We start from the raw sequence: 25,122 nt of genomic DNA, 5'->3' as shown, positions 1-25,122 counted from the left end.
TGAGGTCAGCAGCTCTCCATCCACTCTGTACACAGTGTTGACGCAGTACTGCTTCCCCCTCCTGAGTCGCCGGATGGTGGTCCACATCCCTAGAGCCAGTTTCTGCAGCCGAGGATCAGACCGCCAGGGTCGCTGCCTCTTGCCACCGCCCAGCTCACATTGCACCCGACCCCCATGGCTCCTTCCACAGATGTTGAGCCCACGGGAGGTGGGGCATGTGTAACCCTTTCAGGCTAAGCCCGACTTGGCCCCATGAGTGAAGGCCCGGTCACCAGATGCTCGCTCTCGTGACCCATCCCCGGGCCTGGCTCCAGAGGGGGCCCCGGTGACCCGCGTCCAGGCAAGGAAGCACTTCTGTCAATGGTCGTCATTATCATGGGGGTCTCTGAGTCGCACTTAGTCTGGTCCCTCCCCTAGACACCTGTTTGTCATGGGCGCTGCTAGGATATTCAGGAAACACAAACCCCTCCACCATAACAAGGTGGCAGCTCAGGAAGAATGTTAAGGCAATTATTTCTATGTTAACTGCATATAACTTGGATGATACCATGGTCAGTGAGAATACTAATGTCAACTGGCGTGCGTGTATTTTTGTAAATACCCTAACGTATTTCGGCAAGTTAAATCACTGCTATATCACTCTGCTATGGGCGTCATAATAGCAACGCAACAATCAACTGCTTCAGATCAGGTGGTTTTTGACAGGTGAATGAGAAAAATGTGCTGTAGCTGGATCACCATAAAAAGTCCTACGAGGCCAACATGAAATAGTTCCTGTACTTTAGCATATTTAGCAAGTTTTGTAAAAAGAAATAAACATTAGTTATATAATTTTTTCTGTGTGGTACCATGGTATAAGCAGATTAAACTGTCCAGATCCATGCATTACACTGTTTAAATGCATTTTGCAGAGGTATTATAGACTCCCGTAGTACATTAAAACCTTATAATGCACGACTCCTTACTGTTTAATCCTTACTTATAATAATGTCCAATGAGTTAACGTTAGCAGGACAACCTGCACCATGTTGCTCTGCTTTCATTTTGATTCTTACAGATTTTTAGTTAGTCATTGACTGTTTCATAATGTTTTCATTAGAAGAATGAAAGTGATGGTAGTGTTTCGGGTATTTAGTTACATTCATCTCACTTGTTTCCATCCATCATTCATCAGAAAATCTGCTGTTCACCTGAATGTTGCAAACTGAGTACCCTGCCATCTGTTTGATTGATTGATTCCTTATTGAAAATGTGAATTGAAGTTCCTCGTAACAGCTTCACAAAGGTTTCTACAGGATATTGTTAATGAGTTGCCCCTTATTTTTCAATTTAAGCGTTTACTGAAGTTTACTTTGGAATCCGTTCAGATCTGTTCATGTAATGCATACTTGCAGATTTGACCCTCTGTGTGTCATTCAGAGTGAAATTTAACTCAAAATGCATAATTATGATTTAAAACAGCAGCTATCTCCACTTGTTCTCTACAGATGTTTGGAAACTGGACATTTGGGACACTTGTCTTCACCGTGCTAGTCTTCACTGTTACATTCAAGGTAACGTCACACCTGAATACAGACACACACCTGCAGCCTGCACATATGCAACACACGCAGTCACCCAAGTGAGGCTGGTTAAACCCTCAAGTTTCATTAAAATGGCCAATTTACCTGAACATTATTTTGGTTTTCTGTTTGCCTTCCAGTTGGCTCTAGACACCCATTACTGGACTTGGGTCAACCATTTTGTCATCTGGGGCTCGCTGGTGTTCTTTGTGGTGTTCTCTCTGCTGTGGGGTGGAATTATCTGGTATGACTTAAAGAAATATTTTAAGAATATCATTTTGTTTCCTTAAAATGTTGGATTAATTGTTAATCTTCTGTCCTCCTCAGGCCTTTCCTCAACTACCAGAGGATGTACTATGTGTTCATGCAGATGCTGTCTAGTGGTCCAGCCTGGCTCAGTATTATCCTGCTGATAACGGCCAGTTTGCTACCAGATGTGGTGAAGAAGGTCATCTGGAGAGCACTGTGGCCCACCACTACTGAACGGATACAGGTGGGTACATCACAAGCAGAAATTCATGGTGGCTTTACACTTATATATGTAAAGACAAAATGTGTTATTTTTCTCAGGATGTGTGTTTAGATCTTGCAAGCTTCCCATTTTAAAACTATTTAAAGTGTTTTAGAAATGCAAGTGGTAAATCCTTCCTGTGTTTTGTGATTTGCCTGCAAACTACAGATGTTTGCAGAATAAATGTACTGTCCCCTGTGTTAACTGTAATCAACATGTCTAACTGATGGCTGCGGCCCAGCAGATGTATGCCAGCTCTGGCTACATACCTGCTTTGTTGGATCCAGTAAGCTTCTTCACCTGTGTGCAGTGCCCCTTTATTTCCTTCTTATTGTACATATCCTAATGCTCAAATGTTTCATTTATGAAAAATAAAACTGGGTCACTCTGAAGCATAATTTGAGGTGTCTCTTCTGCTAAAAAAGCGCTTATTAGGAGGTTACAGTGGCTAAAGATGCATTTAAATTGGCAAAATAGTATGTAAACATGAGTATTTTTCAACATATTATGATTTGCTTTCTGTTTTCTAACTTTTAGCTGCTTCTTTTGACCTCCATGCCTCCTAATAACTGTGGTAATAATCAGACTCCTGAAAGCTGTGGAGCTATTTGTGATCATGTGTCACAACCAGGCTATCTGTTTATTGCAGCATCTGTTTGAAAGCTTAATAACTTTCTGCTTTTACTCTCCTGTTGTGTTTTGAAGAATCAGACAGAATTTCAGAGCTTTAACTCTTCCCTCTCCTTTGCTTTCTGACCTTTTTGTTCCCTGTTCCTTCTCCTCTATGCCATTCCTTCCACCTCTGGTTCTCCAGAATAAGCGTCGATGCCTTGCGTCCGAGCCTTCCACCATATTTATGCTGTCTCAGACCTCCAGCAGAATCAGTTTCTAACCAGCCCCCCTGGAGGTGACCCTCTGCCTTACCTCCTGTCTCATTGTAAAGACCCCATCTTCCTCTGTATTTTCTTTTCTGGTCCTTTTTATGTTGATTTGCATGAAGTTACTTCTTTGCTTGAATGCATGCCTGTGTGCATTTAGTGAAATTGTGGCCTTTTTGTTTAAAAAAAAAAAAAAAAAGAAAAAAGAAAAGTCTTTTAACATAACGGATGCCCGCTTTGTTGAGCGCATTTTTCTCCAAAGGTATATGTGTGTTTGCGTGTGTGTGTCCACAGCATGTAAGGAATATGAAAAGGTTTGAGATGGCCCTGGCTTCCCAGAACTCTGACTCCTTACTAGGTGGAATAGCTGTCACAGAAACCTAAAAGGCTTCAGCACGGTAACGCACACACCTCGCTTCTGTGTGTGATGATGGGTTAAATTAACCAGGGTGTACAGTTTCATGGATTTCAGTTTTGGATGTTTAACTAACAGATGGACTGTGTGTTGGTAAGTGTAAGAGGTATTTCCTGTGTGATAACGTTTCCTGGTTGGTGATGCAGACATGGAGAGTTGCTGCCATCTAGTGGCTGATTTTTATAGCTGCAGAAACGGAAGAAACTGCAAGTCTGGTTGAGTGTCTATGCATGTTCATGTTTACAAGTGCATGGTTTATTTCTGTTGAGCAAATGTTTTTTGTTTTTTTTTACTTGTGTTTTGCATCTTTAACATGTTTGAATTTGCTTTATTTTTGTCTGAATTGTGAAGGTGAGACTGTCTTCACTGCTGGCCAGTTGCATCAAGATTAAGAAAATGATCTGTTAAAATGGACTTAGTTTTAACTCCATGATACATAGCTGTTTCCTTTTCCTTTTTATCACACCAGGCCCCAGAATTGGGTCATATTTCCTTTTCATTCCTTTAAATAAGATGACAGTATTCCCTTTAAAGATCACGTTGAGCTCTGGCCAGCTGGGACAGCAGTCTCACCTCCTCCTGTTCTCTGAGAGCCATTCGCATCACTCCACAAAATGTTTTTCCTTCCATTTTTACTCTATGTTCTCTTTTCTACCTGTTTTCCCTCCATCTTTACTCTTATACAGAATGCTGATAAACTCTACAAGGGCCAGCTGTCAGAGTTTACCCCTTTGGCGTCTCTCCACGCTCCACCCAGGACCGGCAGGCGAGGCTCGGAAAACCAAAGAAACGCCCAGAACCCTCGAAGGTCTGAAAACTTTAACAAGAAAATCATGTTCACACGATGGAAAAGAGCACCAGACTACTGCACCTTCACCCCCCTCCTCCGATTTGCCGATGGCTCCCGCCACCCGAGGCAGGGGAATGTTTACGGCGGGGCGGGGCCTGAGACCTCAGTTTAACTTGTTAGATTTCATTTTTCATGTACTCGTAATCTGATATCAGATCAAACATCCACGAGGAGCTGAACAAGGAGCGGATTCAGATATATTGGGTGCAAGTAAACTTGCCCAGAGGTTACTGGGTGCTTTCCAGTGCTGAGCTGGAGACAGGTAATTCATATGGTGTCTGCATTGCTCCTAACTTGGCAGTCAAGTGTGGCACAAAGCACTATGGGATAGATCTGCAGAGGAATCCAGCCACGGAGCCACCACGACTTGAAAAGGGCTCAGTGTGTTGATGTCACAACAAACTGTGATTTCACATTACAATATGTGCACAAGCCCTTTCCATTTTTCTGCCTTTTAATGGCAGCTCAAGCGTACTGTAGTTCTTATTATTTATGTTTATGGTGATGATCATGATATGTTTTAACTGGAATTATGGAGCTGATGATGATGATGATGGTGATGACTGTTCTCAGTATCTCTGCCCAAAACATTTCCTTGTCTTGCCTTTAACTCCTAACATCTGTCTGTCTCTCCTCTCTGTCTGACCTGCTTCTTTATAGGACTAACTGGTGTTGCCTGTGTGCAAACATTTTATCCAGAAACACTGCGTAGGACTCTGCGGTCAGATCCGACAGCATTGTAAGGATGGATGTAGCACAGGAGGGAAGCTTGGGTGTTGGAAAAGCCAGCTGGTCCTTTTTCTTGAACTGGAAGAGAAAAAAGAACAAATTTCGACTCTTTTCCAACACTTTAAAGCTTTCCTGTAGGTAGAGTAGTGTTAGGTGCCATAAAAGTATCTGTGTGTTTGAGAACTAGAGGCTTTTGCTAGTGATTCTGTTATATCTTCTTCTTTTTTGCCTTTCAGCTCATATGTGTTGTTGCTAAGTAATTTGTCCCAATAGAAATGTTCTTTTCTCTTCATGTGGCCTTATGAAAACCACAGTATTGTCCACTGAACTATTCACCAAAGAAACACACTGTAGAACCTCCTACAGCACACCTGAAGCATGCTCTATGGCTTAGGCTTAGGGATGTTTGATACTGGCTTTCTGACTGATGGTTTATCCGACTCTAAATTTCCGATACTGATATCAACCGATTGGAGCGAGTTGTGCCAAAAAACAAGGAAAACTGTAAATGACATATTTTATATTTTGTCATTTTGAATTAGAGGAGACTTAGCTGAAGAGTTTGATAAATAATATGTCCATAATTTTAAAAAAATCATTTCTGAAATTGCATTTTATTGCTGATATCGGCCGATAAAATCAGATATCTCTAGCTACTTTAATCAACACGGGATTTGTAGGAAGAAACCAATAAACAGAATGTATTGATCATCTTTAAGCTGGACAAAATGAGATGATAGATCATGTTCGTTTTTATCAAAGCACCTTAAAATTAGCATCTCGTCTCAGTCCTTATAGAGATCATATCGATAAGTGGAATCTCAGCTTTTTTAAGTGCCCCGGACTCCTTAATGCCTTAAGAAAAGACGGCGTTCTGAGATTATCTCCCTGATATTTATTCATGATAATGTAACAAGGACGAGCTGCCATTTGTCTCTTTGCAACATAAAAACTCTACAGTTTCATTTTATTCTGCTATAACAAAAGAGAAAAACAGTATTTGTAAATAAGCCATAACCATCATCTTAAATATGAAATGAAATGTTATTTGTCTGTTTATATCTTATGAAGCACACCAAAATGAGTCCTCTGCTTTTAACCCATTACTGGTTACACTAGGAGCACTGGGCTGAAGTCTATTTGGTGCACAAGGAGCAGTTAAGAGGTTAAGGGGCCTTGCTCAATGACCCACAGTGGTTCCAATCTGTTGCCAGTCCCCAGACTGGAGCCCAGGTTTTCCAGACCCAAGCCCCCCTCTGCAACCACCAGGCCACCCCTCCCTGTAAAGAAATGTTTATTACTTTTAGTGTGGAAGAAACCATATTTATGGGGATCCAACATTACTAACAGTGTTTTATTGGCTTCTGCTGACATGCATCATGAGGTATACTGTGTCATATCTGCAAACAGACACTTGACCGGCTCCTTATGTAAGAATAATACAGCTACATAGGGAAGGAGGCGAACCAAACCTAAAGCTTTCACTTTAATAATAAAAACACCCAAACAAACAAAGTCAATTTAATAATAATTTTTTTAATTTAAAAAGAAAGTTGCTACATAGACGAAGACATCTATGCATTGATTAAAAAAACAAAACTAAAGTGATTCTTTGACTCATAGGAAACTTTTTTTCTTTTTTTTTTTTTCCCGTCCCATTTTAAATGCTTTTTATGCCACTTCTTGTCAGCCGGGTTCCAGTTCTGTGTTTAAGTTCTGCAGGTCAGGTTGACCAGCAGCTTCATGCTTGTGCTTTTAAAAAGCCTTATTTTAAGTTTACAGGTGTTTTAGCGCTGACAGGGAGGCCTTCGTAGTCCAGTCTGAATTTTCACCCTTTCCTTTTTCAACACTTGTCCTCTCTCTCTCTCTTCCTAGCTCTCTCTCTCTCTCTTTCTTTCTCTCATTCTCCCTCTGCTGAAGTGGTGTGGAAGGTTTCCTACCTCTGCTACAGTCACCTCGGCCTGTCTCATCATCATCACCATCGCCCCCCCGCATCTTCTCTGGCATCCCTCCATGAATCCATCTCTCTATTCATTGTGTGAACAGAAATGTTTAAATAGCACTTAAATGAACCAAAGCCTTGCTGCTGCTACAGTAGAGATACTTTTAGCTGTTTTACATTAGGTGCCTTGTGTTAGTCTGTGAAATGTATCGAGGCTTCGCTTCATGGTGCGTTTACTGCTGCGGGTGAGCGCTTGGATGGTACAAAGACTCTGAGGATGGATGTTTGGATGCACAGCTGAGGAGTGACTGAGACGATGGACATGTTAGTGAAAAGGTGAATGTAAAATCTATTTACACTGAACAAACAGAACTGATACACAATCAGTAAACAAATAACCAATTGCACCAAAAACATTCTCTTAAGTTAAGTTTTTTATTATTATTATTCTTATTTTTTTTATTGCAGGTGTTTTATATACTAGATGTCCATGAGGACGTCTGTCTCTGAGATGTTTTTATTGTGTTTAGTTAATAGCCCATCACTGTTACAAACTGGGATTTTTCAATTCCCAAACTGGCATTTATTGTGTTAATATTTATTCAAAATGAACAGCAAAAGCAAATGAGCTCCTTTACTTATGTCTTCTGTGATGAAAACCATGTGTTACAGATTAATCCCTGGAAAGAACTGTATGTTGTCGCCTTGAGCACTGCAAATAAAAAAAATAAGTGACAAATAAAATATCTCCTGGGAGAAAATTTAGGGAAAAAAATCCTGGTTTTTTTTGTTTTTTTTTTAATTTTATGTCTGAATTCAAATCGAGCTTAGCTTTAGTCTGTCAAGTCAGAACAGTTGACGAGTGAAATCCTCCCACACAACAGCCACAAAGAGTGTAGTATTTTAAAAAACCCAAAGACTGATGCGCTACACAGACACATACATGGTATCTGAGCGCAGCAACGACGCTTTCATGTCAGCCGGATGACAGACCTGACATCTGGAATAAACCAGTGTATGTAGACTCAGTTTGTCTGTGTAGCTCAGAGAATCGGTGAATATCACCCGCCTGTTGGAGTGCTGCCTCTTCTGTTGGATGACTGATTGCAACAACTGTGGCCTCGAAGCTCTGTGCTACATAAAAATGTCATCCATAATGTTCTGAAGCTTCAACTGGGATTTTACACCAGTCAGGAGCGGCTCGATGAACTTCCCGTAAAAATCAAGGAAAGTGTGGTTTGGTTTGTTATTTATCCTCTATTAACACTAACTTGTGTTGAGTTGTACATCATTTTGAAGCTTGGTTAGCTGTACAGCTTGGTAAAGTTTTTTGGGAATGTGCTACACAGCTAAAACATGTGGATAGGACAACACCACCCCACAAACCCACCATGATCAGCTGACCTCCTTAATTTGGCAGTAGAGAGGTTTTGGACGGCCTGCTGTGAATCTAGACCTCCACCTAAAGGAACACTTGTGGGATCAGCTTATTTGTGCTGTTGCTATAGTGACTCCTTTTGTCGAATGACAAGTCAGACAGCAAAATATGACCAGCATGAGGAAGAAGTACAAGGCTGTGGATGATCTTCAAACACTACTCAGGTTCCTCACAGTGTGGAATCAGTAGTGTAAAAGTGCCCCATAAATGCTGTTTTTTTCTTTGTTGTTGTGGGAAGGTGCAATCATCCAATCCAGCAAAGAATTCAAAGCAAGAGTGAAGCCCAACAGGAGAATATTTAAGGGGGCTTTGGCACATTTTTAGGGGCTCTACTCGCACATTTAGCTGTGTTGAAACCCAATCCTTATATGTTGATGTAAAGGTGATTAATCAGGCTTTCCAGCAGTGTGCAATGCACCCACCTGTAAAATAAAGAAGACAAATAATCAACCAAAAAGCAAATTTCCTTGCTATTTGTGATAAGTTTATATTATTTACCTGACGGTAGAAATAATCAGATTTCACGTTTTCAGGTGGGAATTAAAATATTGATACTCTTTGTACATATGCTAGAGACTGTTACACATATATCTGTTATTTTATTTGTACTTTTTGGGGATAGTATATATAATATAAAGTGGGTTGTGACAACAAAACACTGGACACATCTGTATTAATGTATGTGTTAAAAGCTTTAAACAGAAAAAAGAAGAGATCTGTGTGTTATCAGCTGATGCACCATGCCACTGAACAGGCTGGTGTGAAGATCGACACGTTGCTGTAGAAACTTTCAAAGCCATTTACGGTGGACTTAAACGTCTTAGCGTAACGGGCACGTTTGTCCTGTCTGTCCAGATCCTTCAAGACTTTTCAAACTTACCGCCTTCAGACCGACTGTTTCTCTTTTACAATATATTATTGTATAGTGAACTATATGTCTCAAAACATAAATATATCACTGTATATACAGATATATGTATATATATATATATATATATATATATATATATATATATATATATGTATATATATATCTATATATCTATATGTATGTATGTATGTATGTGTATATATATATATATATATATATATATATATATATATATATATATATATATATATATATATATGTATGTATATATATATATATATATATATGTATATGTGTGTATATATATATATATATATATATATATACATACATACATACATATATATATATATATATATATATATATATATATATATATATATATATATATATATATATATATATATATATATATATATATATATATATATATATATATGTATATAATCTATGAAAAATATATAAATGTAGTTATGTTAATGAATGTACAGTTTTGGGGTGTTTTTGTATACAGTTTTTAACAGAGTCCTATCAAAATTTACTTGTGGATTTTTGCCAATTTTTCTTTAGCGACCAACAGTAAACAAATGTACATTTGCTTGAAATAAAGGCCAGAAGTGGAAATGTGAATGAAGTGTGATGTTTTATTTTGTTTGCTGCTGCACTCCCCGCAACAACCACAAGGATGTGACAGAGTATTTCAGATGCTTCAGAGACTTCTGAAGCTTTAAAAAGTGCGAGTTGAGGCGCACACCTGAAGAGTTTCACATTGCAAAGCTCGCAGAAAAGGTGCAGATCATCTGCAGGCGTCCAACTTCTGCACAGATATGTTGTTCCAAATGAAACAAGCGTCTGTGCTGGAGGAAATGGTGAAAAGAAATTAAAAGAAATGTTCATATTTGCTTCAGGGCTACTGTCTGCACCATCTGACGTCAAAAAGATTAAGATGGAGGTTTTGGATAGATTGGTTTCCCGTCATCCTTTTCACTTCTCATCTGCGCTGATCTCCACGTCCTCTCCTCCACAGCTGGCAGCAGATGAGACCTGAGAGTGTGTCTGACAAGGATGGAGAAATATCTAGGGCAAGGCTGTCGGAGGTGAAATCTGGGGGAAGGGGGAGATAACGAAACAAGAGGAAAGTAAGCGGTGAAACGTGGCAGCGCTTCTTCGTTTTGTGTTGCATACCTTCCCCAGTCTTGGCATTCATTTACGCTTTTACCACAAGTTCAAATGCGATGATGCGTTCAGTCATTTTTCTAAATGAGATCAGAACGGCTAAAGTCATTTGCCGCCTGTTTCATCAACTCTTTTTAGATCCCAAAACTCACATTTCCAAATATGTTGTGTGTCTACCTTGCTATTGATTTGTATGCTGCATTGCTTAGTACAAATTCTAAAAAATATAGAAATGTGGGTGGTGTAATTTAAGGTGTAACCAAGTCCTTTCCAACCTCTTCATCACCTCTTTTTGAAACCTTCGACTGCTTGGGGTTGGATTGCTTGAAGCGCATTAGTCTGTGTTGATGATGAATGATGGATTTGCATCCCCCAGCGTATGAAAATACTAAGTACTTTTAGCAGATCCATGTAACTGAACTGTAACAAGACTGGTAGATAAATCTGGATTAAACTCAATCAAAGTCAGAGACACTTTATTAGTTCATTTTTATCACATGAAGGCCCGTGCTTATCTCTGTAGCTGCCCTGCAGCAACAGGTGACTGGGTTCAATAGTCAGTAATCCTGTAAAGTGCCTTGCATTTAGGCCCAATCCAAATCCCTGCCTTGGCCTTGCCCTCTATTTTGCATAGGTAAAATACCCCTTTTCTTTTAGGGATGATGGAATAAATGAGGATTTAAGGAGATGCTCTAAAGAGCATGACCATCGTGCAGAAAGTTGAAGCGTGTAGCTTACTGAAATCAGCAGAAAGCATATGAATAGGTGGAAATAACTATTTTTCCTGAAGTAAGAAATCCTCCTACTTTTGCAGCAGGTCTTTGTTGATGAGCAAGTTTTTGCGCGATGTTTAATACAAGCGAAATCCATGAGAAATCAGGTCCTCTGGAAAGCTGTTGAAACGGTGGGAAGTTGCATAAACCTTACATAGAAATGATTGTTTTTACACTCTACTAACTGTAAGAAACAAGCCAAAAAGAGATGTTTTTATTAATCTTATGAGTAAAGACTTTGCAGTGCATTGGACTTTCTCATTGAGGCCAAATAAACAGTTTCTACTGTGTGTAAAAATTCAGCAAACTCCATAAAACGCTTAATTAACCTAAATAAAGGCAAGTCATATTAGCATTTTTGGTGAAGAACAAACAAAAATAATGGTAGACAAAGAATAAAACGTTATATTAAATATAAGACATGAGATTGTCCAATGGAGCAAGTTAGTATGTTTACATAAACATCAGTTGGACTTAATCATCTAAATAAAAGGTCCTGTCCAGCGTCATATGAAGGAGAATAATGGTCTGTCAGGTAGAGCTGAATTTACTGAACAGACATAAAGGGATTTAGGGGTTCCGGTATTGGATCGGAACCCCTAAAAAGTGGATCGGTGCGTCCCTAATTATTCAGGACCTCACTGGACCTGAGAGGAGGAACAAAAGAAAGGCGGTGAAAAAAGGAAACAAAAATACCAACTAGAGTAAACAACAGCAACAACTGTACAATTAAAACCAAAACAGAAAAAAATAACCAACTGCTTTATGACCTTCGGTTGTGAAGCAGTTTACAATTTGCTATCAGCTAAATTTTATATCAGTTGTTTTGGTCTGTGATGAAACAGATCAAGTGGAAAAAGACAAATAAAAGTGGGTCTTTGGGTCCTTACCAACGTGGAATCAGCCATAATACCACAGTTCTTTTATACTGGGAGGACAGCAGTTCAGTTAAATGGCCTGGTTGAGCTTTAGCCATAGCTTGAGTTAACCTGCATTCATGGCCCACCGTTGATTGCCAACTTAGAAGCTTTATGGACCATGCTGAGTCTCCCACATTTGCAGTGAAGACCTAAACTTAACATGCATCAACAGCAACTAAGTTAAAGTCTTTGTACTGTGCTCAGCAAACCCCATGAAGTTAGTTAAAACAGCTAGCATTAGCATAAAAATGCCTCCTCCTAGCAATGCCATATGTTTTATTTGGTTGCTAATCAATAATCAGATTGTAGTGCAATAATTCTGCTGAGCAGATACCAGTGTGTCTCTGGACTTGTCTGCGGCAAGCAAGTCTAAAATCCAGACTAGGCTAAAATGACCTCCATACACCAGTGTGGTCTTCTGGTTGTAATGGCAGTGCATGTCTCTGTTCACATTATTAAATGGAGGGAGGTGATGGAGGCGTTCACACGTAAAATCTACGAATTAGCTGTGAAATTGCTGCTATTTGCTACTGATTGTTTAGGAGTCAGTAGGCAACACATTGTTTTTCTAGCCTACTCTTTTGTCCACACAGATAGCTTTCTCATTATTACAGCCTGGCCTTTAAGAGGGGGGTGTTTTCAGGATGGATTCACACACTTATCAAGCAAGCAGCATTTTAACATTTTAGCCATATTTTATATTGTTTGACAAAATGAAGCTGTGATTAACTCCTTCTTCTCCCCCTTTCTTCTTCTCTTACGTTTTCAATCACCTCCAGCCTTGGCATCAGGCCTAAATGAGGGAAATTGTGCAGAAACTTTACTCCGTCTGTTCTCCTGTCTCGTCATGTCTTTGTCACTCTCATCTATGTCCTGACACATAATACAATCCAATACAATACAGCACAATCGAAGCCTCAAAGACTTGTAGTTAGAAGACGATTGAGAGGGCTGCAGGCATCTTGTTCAGCAAGCATGAACAATAGTTTATGCACAACTATTTTTCTCTCTAGGTCACTGCTGAATTCTCCGTCTCAGAGCCACAAATGTGTTTTAAGACAAGAACATGTTTCAGAACATTCACCTTTCTCTAGTTTAATGGTTTGGCTGTGAGTGAGTGAGAGTTTTAACCCTTTTTCCAACAAAGTCGCAAAATTGCGACAAGCACCAGGGCAGAGAATTTAAACCTGTTACCACTTTCCACTGCTAGATGGCAGACATGTAAATCGATCGTCAGCAGTCGGCCGCGCATTGGCACTTTGCTGCGAACCATTTTCAGCTACACTGCTGCTAACCTGTGACCCCACAATATAAAATTAAATGAGTGATTTGTCTGCCAGGGCTGCAAGGTGGCATAGTGCACTGTGGCCTCACAGCACAAAGGTTGCTGGTTCAATTCTCGGCCGGGGCGAGGTTTGGACGGTGGTCTTTCTGTGTGGAGTTTGTTCTCCCCATGTTTGCATGGATTTCTCCAGGTACTCCGGCTTCCTCCCACCGTCCAAAGGCATGCATGTTAGGTCAATTGGTTACTCTAAATTGCCCCAAAGAGTGAGTGTGAGTGGTTGTTTGTCTCTATGTGGCCCTCCAATGGATTGGTGAGCTGTCCAGGGTGTACCCTGCCTTTCACCCAAAAGACTGCTGGGATAGGCTCCAGCTTCCCTGCAACCCTTCATCGGACTAAACGGTTAGGATAATGACTGCATTAATGAATTAGTCTGCCACTATGAACTCTGGATCATATTGAAATTCGTTTTTCATTTACAGTGTGCTTTAAAAACTTTAAAACAACAGCACATAAAGAGTTAACAGAGATAAAGCTGTAGCTTAAAAGCAAAATAATGCCTGTAAGACTGAATAGACCGAGAAGTGTGTTTGTGTGAATGGGTGAAGTGGTCAAGAAGAGTGTTTTATGCATGTGCAGACAGATGATGTAAGACGATGAACACAGTATTGTTCCATAGAGAGGATTTATGTGTGTTTACATTTCTCACATACTTTTATGTATACACAGTAAATATCATTGTACTTCTTTACTTCTTCTTTGTAATGACAATAAAGTATTCTAAGTCTGACTTTTTGGCTCTATATTTCAATATTTAGTTCTTAATAAGTTGTCAGTGTTACTGTAAAATTATTCCAGGAAAGTCCTCCAAATTTGCTTGTCATCCAATCGATTATCTGTGCCTTCATTTGAAATGAGAGAAACAGCGCCCCTCTGTGTTGTAACGGCTTCCTCCTGTTACCTTACGACAGTGGTCAATTGGGGTACTGCAGGCTTCCATACAGACACCAGGTGAAAGTTGATTAAAAACATCCAACATTGAGACACGGACACGCAGCAAAGAGCGAAAAAACAACACTCAAGTCAATCCTCGCTGACAACAGACAAGTAAAAATTGTTCATATATAAAAGTTTTCAGAATATTTTTAATAAAACAATCGATGTTTTATGAGTTTTAAATATGTTTAACCTGACAGCATGCCAGAAAGCAGAGGAGGCCTTTCTGACAACCAAGTTCAACATCTTCATGAGCGTGGACACAAACTGTGAGTAAAATAACAACCTTTTCCCACTCTCTCTGTTTGTGTTTGCTAGTGGACATGTGTCACTCTGTGGGCTGCTGTTGTGTTTTGAAGGTTTTTATGGCGTCGTAACAACTATAAACTTCCTATTTTACCCTGCATTTAAGTTTCTACAGCAAGCTGTGTATTTAAGCATTGTTAAGGGCATTTAAAACTTCCCTTTATCATTGTGGTCTTAAAATTTGAGCATCTGCTTTTGAGGCTGATGAAATGTGCAGTTTATCCAAGTGCTTTTATTCTTAGTTTTTTCCTTTTTTTTTTAAAATTTTTTTTAAAAATAAAGTTTTAAACAGGTTGTTTTTGACCAAATATAGATTTGACAGTTGAAACTGCACCAATGAATCTTTTATTAAATCCGTTATACATTTTCTAGTGAATAAGTGACGGTATTACTTGCAAATTTTAGCAGGAATAATGTTTATATTAAGAAGAATATCAATATCATTTAATGAGAAATGGATAGCAAAGAGCTAAGTCCTATTGCAGACAGACCTGGCCTGCTCCAGACCAGGCTAAATTCCAGGATAGTCTTAAACCTTATTACCACTTTATTCCACTGCCTGATACACATGATCACATTCAGCTAGACCCGCTGTCATTATGCACACACTGGTGATCATTAAGTGCAATAATGTTACGTAATCAGATGATTTTCCAGTCATTAGATAATTAGCATTTCTTCATACACTGCATTTAAAATACATATGGATGTGTATTTATATTTATCTGGGATCCCAGATTATTATAAGTACATATCAAAGAGTAGCATGATGTTCTTTTTTTTTATTGAATAAGGATAAATCAAAGCTGTTAAACTATGACTGCTGTTCAGAGCTGAAGTCACACGGTGCTCTACAAGATGGAAAGCAAGGCAGCAAAGCACATGTCACAGCACAAGAATAGATGCACATTCTAAAAGGTTGTATATAATACACACCTGTCTGCATGCTGAAATAAATGCATCCATATGCAACAAGTTAACAGATAAATGAATAGGTGCAGTAGCCTCTCTGCAGGCACGTATACAGTGCACACATCATAGGTGCAAGATAATGTAAAATAACACAAATTCCTCTGCCATTGCAGGTCATATTTAACTTAACTTGAAAATATGCATTTTAACTAAAATATTCGAGGACTTACTGGTCTGTGACCAGCCGACCACTGTCATTGGCAGCATTGTAGCAGTTTATATGCGGTGTCACCCTGAGGTCCGTACTTTCATCAGGAATGTGGACACAGTAAACCACGGGGGTGTCCCATACCCTGCCTGGGCTGACACTTCAGTGCTGAAGACAGCGAAAACATGCCTTTAGTCGGACAAACATTATTTGGATTCACACCCTTGTCCTGGCATGCCTGTTGTGCTTCCTGAAGGTCTACAGATGGTGTCAGGAGGAAAAGCTGGCAGACATACCCTCTGTCCACCAGCATGCAACCTGAGAATTCACCTGGGAATATAAAATGTAATGAAATGAAAATGAAATGAAATGGAAAAATACTTTATTAATCCCCAAAGGGAAATTCAATTAATCTCATAATAATAATGGTAATCTCATCGTTACCACAAAGATGGTGTTAAAAGTCATCATTAAAGGTTTTCATTTCATTTCATTTTCTGAACCGCTTATTCCAATTCAGGGTCGCGGGGAAGCTGGAGCCTATCCCAGCTGGCTTTGGGCGACAGGCAGGGTACACCCTGGACAGCTCGCCAGTCCATCGCAGGATTAAAGGTTTTGTATCTTACTATATGAAGTAAGATGTAGACAGTTAAACCAATAAGTGTGCATCACATCACAGTCTGTGTCCTGTAGGTTGCCAATTTGATTTAAATTGCGATTCTCATGATTCTTCGATATTGCTGAATTTTGTAGACTTAAAACAAAAACAAATCTACAAAACTTTTGTTTGCCTGTCATTTTCCTCAATTTTAATTAAGAAAAAAAACACAGTAACCAAGCCATTATTCTGCTGCTATAATGCCCCAAAAGACAAGTAAAAAGATCAATAAAAGCAAAAAATAAAGACCAAAATTTTAGAATGCATTATTTTTATTTATTTGAAAAAAAAAATTAACAAAAAAAAAAAATTAAAATTGTGAGGGAAAAAATCCCAATAACTTTTTTTTACTCAATTTCCCACCCCTAATGGATTATATTAAAAAGTCATGTTTACCTAAATATTAATGCTATGAAAGGACTTCCTATTCACCCATCACAGGCATCTGACGGGGATTTATTTAGAAGTGGCTGCGATCCAGTGTACTGATAAACCAACGAGTCTCCTACACTGTTAACACTTGTCATGTAATTAGTCATTTCTCTGCAATCCTGTAAAAATCTTCTATTGCGAAGTCTTCTGCGGCCAGGGAAGGCTATAAAGACATCTGACAGTGCTTTAGAAGTCAGACACTCACATCTGCAGGAGATTTCACCTGCAGTTTCACCAGACTTGTAATCAGAAAACAACTCTGAGAGATGTTCATTAACTTTTTGGATTATAATGGTGATTGTTTCAGTGGACTAGTTAGTGTGTATTTGTGCGATATGCATCCAGGAAGTCTGTAATACTTTACAGACTCCCAATACTTCCCTTGTTTTGTAGCTGTGGTGGTGTTTTCCTTTTTTCTTTTATTTATTAGGTACATTGACTTCTTTATATGCTTGTAGGAGGATTTCCTGCTCTGACAGACAGAAGTTCGCCGCTCTTGTTGCCATGGTAGATCAGTGATAGATTGCGAGGATCTTTTTGAAAATGCCACGAGCATGCAGTGGTCCAGGACTTGTTCAACCTGACTCAATGCAGACGTTTCTGTTCTTTCTGGCTTACTTTTTGTGTAACCAGTTAAGCCTAGATGCTCGTGTTTTGGATATGATGAAAACCAGTTTAGCTATTTCTCCCGGACATCTGAATACTGGATTTGAGACGTCTTGAGAAAGTCACCGTTCAGATGTCTCATGTGTTGTCACCTGTCTTGCTTTTGTGTCACAAAATCTACCAAGACCAACTAAGTATGGAGGTCATTATATAAGCTCTGTACATACTGATAAGGACAATTCAGTAGGACTGTGGGCCCCAGTTACAGCCCCCAGTGCTTTGAATAGGCATGGGTCCCCACTGAGCAGGAGTGAGGTGAAACCCTGTTTGGTGCAGGCTAAATATGGGACACTGCTGACTGTCTCCATTTACAAGTGCAGAAACAAACTAATCTGATTATCCTGCATCCCCCTCTTCAATGCTGAGTGGAGTCCAAGTGCCTCAGGCAAGAAGCTGAAATTTTATGCTGTTTTTCTGCCACAAACTCATCACATTTCTTTTTCCAAACAGTAGCTTAATCACACGTTTCGAAACGGTCCGTTGTGGTTCTCCTTTTTTTCCCCCCTGCTGCACCTCTCTCAGCATCCCCGCTCCTGCCAGCTCCCCATGGTCTCATTTATTTTACTCCTGTTTTTCTGATCCGCACCTTTCTCCCCAGACTTTTTGTGCTGATTGATTTTTATGTCTCTCCTTATCAAGCAGAGCAGTCATTATCAATAAATGTCCGCTATCCCTGCCCAGACAGACACGACAGGAGAGCAGTGAAATTCAGGTTGAACTTTGCTGTGAGTCCACATGAATCATGTTCTTTATCATTTTATTAGTATTAGCTTATGTTGTGTGATCAACCCCAGCTGTAGTGGTAATATGCTTAGTTTTACAGTCTTTAGTGGGACCCGGGTTCCCACCGATGCATGACAACGCTCAGCCTCACATGGCTGGAGTATAAGAACACTTCCTGCAGAATGAAATCCGAGACAGGATCCTGACCCGTTTTCAGACCTCATCCCGGTACCTAATGGCAGTCAGGGTACTTTTGGCTACCACATGGAGGTCTGTGTGGGCCTTCAAGGATATGCCTCCCCAGATCATCACTGATCTTGTCTGGAGACACCATGGAGAATGTCTGCTACCTGCATAGTCCTCCAGACTCTCTTGTCTGTCACATGAGCAAATTTAGTTTCTGAACCCTTGAGCTTGATGATGAAACATCAACATGACAAAAAGTGAGTCAATAGGAATGATAAACTATGATAATTTTTTACTCTGTATAATGTGTCAGGCATCTGTCTTCATCTGCTGTGTGTCAGCGGCATGGATGATAAGCACCACCATGTATGTCCATTCTTCACTGCATGTTTAATTTGCTGAGGTTAGTAGGGAGGAAAGTAGCCAGTTTGGTCATGAAATAACATTGATTTAATGGATATCTATTCTGAGTTTGCCAATGTTTCAAATTCAGACTCGAATATAATTTTAATTTAATTCAGTATCCACTGATTTGATATGACACAATATCACAGGTAACTGAATAGTCATTTCCATTCATATCAGAGTCACATAAAAGCTAATAGAAACATTCAAGTTGTCATTCCTGAGCTTATTTCTTCTTATAACAGACAGACTAGTAATAAATGGGAACTCAAGAAATCACCGTTTTCAAAATAAAAGTTCATTTTTTAAATGCATTTCTTTTTTAACTATGTTTGCATTCTGGATCAATGTCATTGGCTGATCACCACCTGGTGGTGAGTTGGCTCAGATGGTGGGGGAGGAAGCCGGTCAGATATGGCAGGCCCAAACGTGTTGTGAGGGTCTGCGAGGAACGTCTGGCTGAGTCCCCTGTCAGAGCGATCTTCAACTCCCACCTTCAGCAGAGCTTCGAACATGTCCCGAGTGAGGCGGGGGACATTGAGTCCGAATGGGCTGTGTTCCGTGCCTCTATTGCTGAGGCGGCCAGCCGGAGCTGTGGCTGCAAGGTCGTTGGTGCCTGTCGTGGCGGTAATCCCAGGACTTGTTGGTGGACACCAGCAGTGAGGGATGCCGTCAAGCTGAAGAAGGAGTCCTATCGGGCCTTCTTGGCCTGTGGGACTCTGGAGGCAGCTGATGGGTACCGACGGGCTAAGCGGCATGCGGCTTCGGCTGTTGCCAAGGCAAAAATTCGGGCATGGGAGGAGTTCGGCGAGGCCATGGAGAAAGACTTCCGGACGGCTTCGAGGAGATTCTGGTCCACCATCCGGCGGCTCAGGAGGGGGAAGCAGTGCTCCATCAATACTGTGTACAGTGGAGGTGGGGTGCTGCTGACCTCAACTCGGGACGTTGTGGGTCGGTGGAGGGAATACTTCGAAGACCTCCTCAATCCTACCAACACGTCTTCCCATGAGGGAGCAGAGCTGGTGGACTCAGGGGTGGACTCTCCTATCTCTGGGGCTGAAGTCGCTGAGGTGGTCAAAAAGCTCCTTGGCGAAAAGGCCCCGGGGGTGGATGAGATCCGCCCGGAGTTCCTTAAGGCTCTGGATGCTATGGGGCTGTCCTGGCTGACACGCCTCTGCAGCATCGCGTGGACATCGGGGGCAGTACCGCTGGATTGGCAGACTGGGGTGGTGGTCCCCCTTTTTAAGAAGGGGGACCGGAGGGTGTGTTCCAATTACAGGGGAATCACACTCCTCAGCCTCCCTGGTAAGGTCTATTCAGGGGTCCTGGAGAGGAGGGTCCGCCGGATAGTCGAATCCCGGATTGAGGAGGAGCAGTGTGGTTTTCGTCCTGGTCGTGGAACAGTGGACCAGCTCTATACCCTCTCTGGGCTCCTGGAAGGGGCATGGGAGTTTGCCCAACCAGTCTACATGTGCTTTGTGGACCTGGAGAAGGCATTCGAACTGTGTCCCCCGGGGGCTCCTGTGGGGGGTACTCCGGGAGTATGGGGTACCAGACCCCCTTGTACGAGCTGTCCGGTCCCTGTACGACAGGTGTCAGAGCTTGGTTCACATTGCCGGTAGTAAGTCGGATTCATTTCCGGTGAGGGTTGGACTCCGCCAAGGCTGCCCTTTATCACCGATTCTGTTCATAACTTATATGGACAGAATTTCTAGGCGCAGCCGAGGGGTTGAGGGGATCCGACTTGGTGGCCTCAGGATTGGGTCCCTGCTTTTTGCGGATGACGTGGTCCTGTTGGCTTCGTCTGGTCGTGATCTCCAGCTCTCGCTTGAGCGATTCGCAGCCGAGTGTGAAGCGGCTGGGATGAGAATCAGCACCTCAAAATCTGAGACCATGGTCCTCAGCCGGAATAGGGTGGATTGCCCTCTCCGGGTCGGGAGTGAGGTCCTGCCTCAAGTGGAGGAGTTTAAATATCTCGGGGTCTTGTTCACGAGTGAGGGAAGGATGGAGCGTGAGATCGACAGACGGATCGGTGCGGCGTCTGCAGTAATGCAGGCTCTGCGCCGGTCTGTCGTGGTGAAGAAGGAGCTGAGCCAGAAGGCGAAGCTCTCGATTTATCAGTCGATCTACGTTCCTACCCTCACCTATGGTCATGAGCTGTGGGTCGTGACCGAAAGAACGAGATCTCGTATACAGGCGGCTGAAATGAGTTTCCTCCGCAGGGTGGCCGGGCTCTCCCTTAGAGATAGGGTGAGGAGCTCAGTCATCCGGGAGGGGCTCAGAGTAGAGCCACTGCTCCTTCGCATCGAGAGGAACCAGTTGAGGTGGTTATGGCATCTGGTCAGGATGCCTCCTGGATGCCTCCCTGGTGAGGTGTTCCAGGCACGTCCCTCGGGGAGGAGACCCCGGGGAAGACCCAGGACACGCTGGAGGGATTACATCTCTCGGCTGGCCTGGGAACGCCTCGGGATCCCCCCCGCAGAGTTGGCAAATGTGGCTGGGGAGAGGGAAGTCTGGGCTTCCCTGCTTAGGCTGCTGCCCCCGCGACCCGACCCCGGATAAGCGGCAGAAGATGGATGGATGGATGGATGGAGGTGCTTCATTGTGTTTATTTACTCTTCTGTCGTGGGTTGTAGTACCTTCTTTTACAAACATTGGTTTGCATGTTGTGCTTTACATTATACTATACAGTTTCATGTTAAACTATATCCCCTGTTAAACTATGGTGAATCTTTAGGTTTGTTGGGTTATTACAGGATACTTTTCAACATGGCATCATTATTGATTATTGTGGAAAATACATCTCTGAATCAATATGTAAAAATGATTGTGATAATAGTTTTTGTCATATTGCTCAGTCATATCAGAGCCAGAAACATACAAATTTGTCTTTCAAGTTTTTGGATTAATTTCCTCATAGTTGTCAGTAGGGATCCTTCAAAACATTTGAGAACAATGATGATTAAATATACTTTATTTTGTGTAAAACGGTGGAAAAAGGTTTGGAATAAAATAGCATTTTATTGATTGAGTGGTTAATTATGTGATATATTGAATGGTTTGCCTGCAGCCAACTTCTAAAGCTTGAAAATGGTCAGAATCTTCATAGATATGGAAGATAAAGTGGTTCTCAGCAGATTATGTTCATAGCTATGACAAGTCACCTGTGTTCCCCAAATCAGCTCTTCTCAACAAGATAATTTCACATTAATTTAAAAAAGCACCAATAACCACTGTGTTTGTGGACACTCGATAAAAACTCAAAATGTAGAGCTTGAAAAATAAAAGACTTCATAAATCAGGAGGATGAAGTGGTTTTGGGTGGATTTAGCTCACCATTGTAAAAAAAAGCACCTACATGGCCAAAATGAGCTTCTCTCACTGAGATTTTGCCAAATTTGGACTTTTAATATGGCGCTTAAAAAAACAACACATTTATTCCACTGATTAATCTCTTTGAATTAACACTTTAATTTTAGTAGATTTGTTTTTCCAACATGGTGTTTGTGTAAAATCTGAACGCTTTTGCATGTAGAATCTGATCGATACCTGATATTGGTATCTCTATATGCGTGTCTCAACTATCAACTCAACTTTATTTACACAACGCCAGTTGCAACAAAGTGCTGAACATAGAAGTAAAACATTAAAGAAGCTCTATCATGCTATTTCTAGTTTTCTGAGCTTTATATAGTGTTGAATACTAATCATATGACACTTTTTTTTTTTTTATCACCTAAACGTATGATTGAGTTTTCCCACACTCTTTGTTTCCATAGCGACGGAAACTATTGGTTTTAGAGAGTTTTTTTTTCTACTATGAAGGTTTAGTGACATCCCGGGAGAGGGACTCAGTGATTGGTCATTTTCTCTAGGCTGTGTAGTTCACAAAAAGAAAGCCACGCCCATCTTCACTGCTAAGTATAACTACTCCTAGCAGCTGACCAATCAGATGCAGCCTGCAGGCAGGACATGGGGCGGAGCTTTCTCTGTTGGCTTGTTTCTGGCAGAGGCTGATCAGAGAGGATCAATACAAAATGAGTGAAGGGGTTTGTAAAAAAAAAAAAAAATGCTTGATTGTTTCTTGCCCTTCTGGACTTGCATATTAAAATAAATTAGACTAAAAAGTGCATAATAGAGACACTTTAACACATTTAAAGAAGAGATAAAGTGTAAAATAAAATAGATTAATAGCAGTAAAATAATAAAAGATAAAACAATAAAACAATTCATCCATCATCCATTTTCTTGACTGCTTGGTTCAGTTAAGGGTTGCAGGAAGTTGGAGCCTATCCAGCAAACTCCACACAGAAAGGCACTGTTCGAATCTTTCCCCAGCTAAGGCTCGAACCGGTGACCTTCCTGCTGCGAAGACACAGTGCTAACCACTACACTGAAACAATAAAAAATAAACAAAAAGAGAAAAATATTAAAAACAATAAGAACAATAGAAAAGAGGAAAAATAATCCCCACATAATAATACAGCAGTTTGTAGGGAAAATATTGATTTGGGTTGACTTGACTTGGAAGAAAAAGCCCGTTGGAAACATGGTCAAACCCCAAACTAATGTAACAATAATACGATGTAGTGGTGATTAAGTTAAATTTTTCCTTTGTTGTTGTCTGCTAGAAAGCAGCTTGTGCCAAGTGTGAGGATTCAGCTCACATTTCAGCTTGTGAAACCGATTGTCCAGTGATAGAAAGTTAAGTATGCAAAAATATTTTAGATTTGAATTTGTGTGTCCTGGGTAAAATAAAATGATATACAAAAGAAAAATAAGAGTTCTGTGCATGAACAGGTGAATGTGGCTTGTAGTGTGAAACCACTGTGAGTGGTGAGAAAGACTAGAAAAGTGCTTTGTAAGTACTGTCTATTCACTAGTTACCTTTTGTGGGGCCTGAGCAGCTGGAATCGACCCAGCCATTACCCCCCCCCCCCCCCCCCCCCCCCCCCCACACACACACACACACACACACACATATTACAGATATTCAGTGCCCAATCCATTAACTTTAAGAAATACTACACAAAAGTGTCACAAAAGGACTGTTCAGACTACATATTTTCCCCCACAAAACTTACTTTACACCCACCAAAAATAAATCTACCTATTGATGCATTTCTGTATGTAAACTTTTGTCCTGAGCCCATTTTTATGCCTCTGGTTGAAAATCACATACTTATAATAAATTAAGTACATCTGCAACTAGAAGGTATATTTATATACTTTTGGAGTAATAGTAAATGCAACTTGTGAGACTGCTTAAGTTGTATAAATATTAGCACGTGTGTGTTACTGGTGAAGAAGAGATGAAGACTGCACAAGTAAAACAAGTTTCAGGCTTGCCTTAAAACACAAATAAAACAGTTTCAGGATAAATATGAATATCCTGTTAGAATAATGCAGCTGTAGCTGGAAACATCTATCAGATCGTAGTGCAGTATGTGAACATTATCTCTGCTTAGGCCAACTCTGATTCTGCTCCAGAATGGTCATTATGGCCCATTTCTGTTCTCATTGTATCAGGATTTTATTCTCTAGGTAATTTGACCCTTTTTCTATATTTAAAGCAATTTGAATAGTTTGTTTTATCTCCTGCTATGTTCTCATGGCTTGGTTGTTGCCATGCGTTGATTAAAGCCAGAGCTGAGCTCAACCTGTGGATGAATTTCATTGTTCTGAAGGAAATAAATAATAATTGGTCTACTGTGGGACTATGAGAAGTTTATTTGTGTGTGTGGGAGACTTGAGGCAGATCCCCTTTCCCCTCAGGGTTATACCATTACATGGATAATTAGCCAGGTCAACCACAGAGAGAATAAAGCAAAACGGCAGTTTCCATATATTCAAGAGCTCCTCTGTCTGAATTAAAGACCACTTTTTTCTTTGCACACACCTTCAAATCAGCACCAAACTATTTGGTCAATGTGATGAATAACTGAGATGTAAGTATAAAAAGTAAGAGACCTTTCTTCCACAGGCGTCTCTAGCTCCTGTTTAGTTGCATAGAATAATTGTTACATTGCCAATATGTCATATTTTTTTTCAGATGTCCACCGATAAACACCACTAAACAAGAGTCACCCGCAGAGAAGAAGATTCTTACAGGCACAATCTACATACCCACAAATACATTTTACCTACAAACCTGCCTGCCATTAAACTGGAAATTAGCAGGATTTCCAGCAGTAGAAAACGTAATGTCAAGCAGTATTGTTAAGGAAATTGTCCATTAAATAAACATTCTTCACTTTTTTTGGCTAAGTTGAGTTCTTGATTT

At 40.7% G+C, this 25,122-nt stretch overlaps 1 protein-coding gene across 1 annotated transcript in view; it reads left to right on the top strand.

The window, feature by feature from the left end:
* atp11a (ATPase phospholipid transporting 11A) overlaps positions 1–4,179 on the top strand; it is a 48,732-nt gene extending 44,553 nt beyond the window's left edge. Inside the window, exons 27-31 of the mRNA XM_079263740.1 lie at positions 1,488–1,553; positions 1,703–1,806; positions 1,890–2,055; positions 2,888–3,010; positions 4,053–4,179. Of these exons, the coding sequence (XP_079119866.1) occupies positions 1,488–1,553; positions 1,703–1,806; positions 1,890–2,055; positions 2,888–2,965 (414 nt within the window). The 3' untranslated portion in view covers positions 2,966–3,010; positions 4,053–4,179. The remainder of the gene's footprint in view (positions 1–1,487; positions 1,554–1,702; positions 1,807–1,889; positions 2,056–2,887; positions 3,011–4,052) is intronic.
* Positions 4,180–25,122: the final 20,943 nt, after the last annotated feature.

This window comes from Telmatherina bonti, assembly GCF_933228915.1.
Source record: "Telmatherina bonti genome assembly, chromosome: 24".
Classification (NCBI taxonomy): Eukaryota; Metazoa; Chordata; class Actinopteri; order Atheriniformes; family Telmatherinidae; genus Telmatherina; species Telmatherina bonti.
Note: the sequence above shows the minus strand (reverse complement) of the source record. Positions and strands in the feature narration are given on the sequence as shown.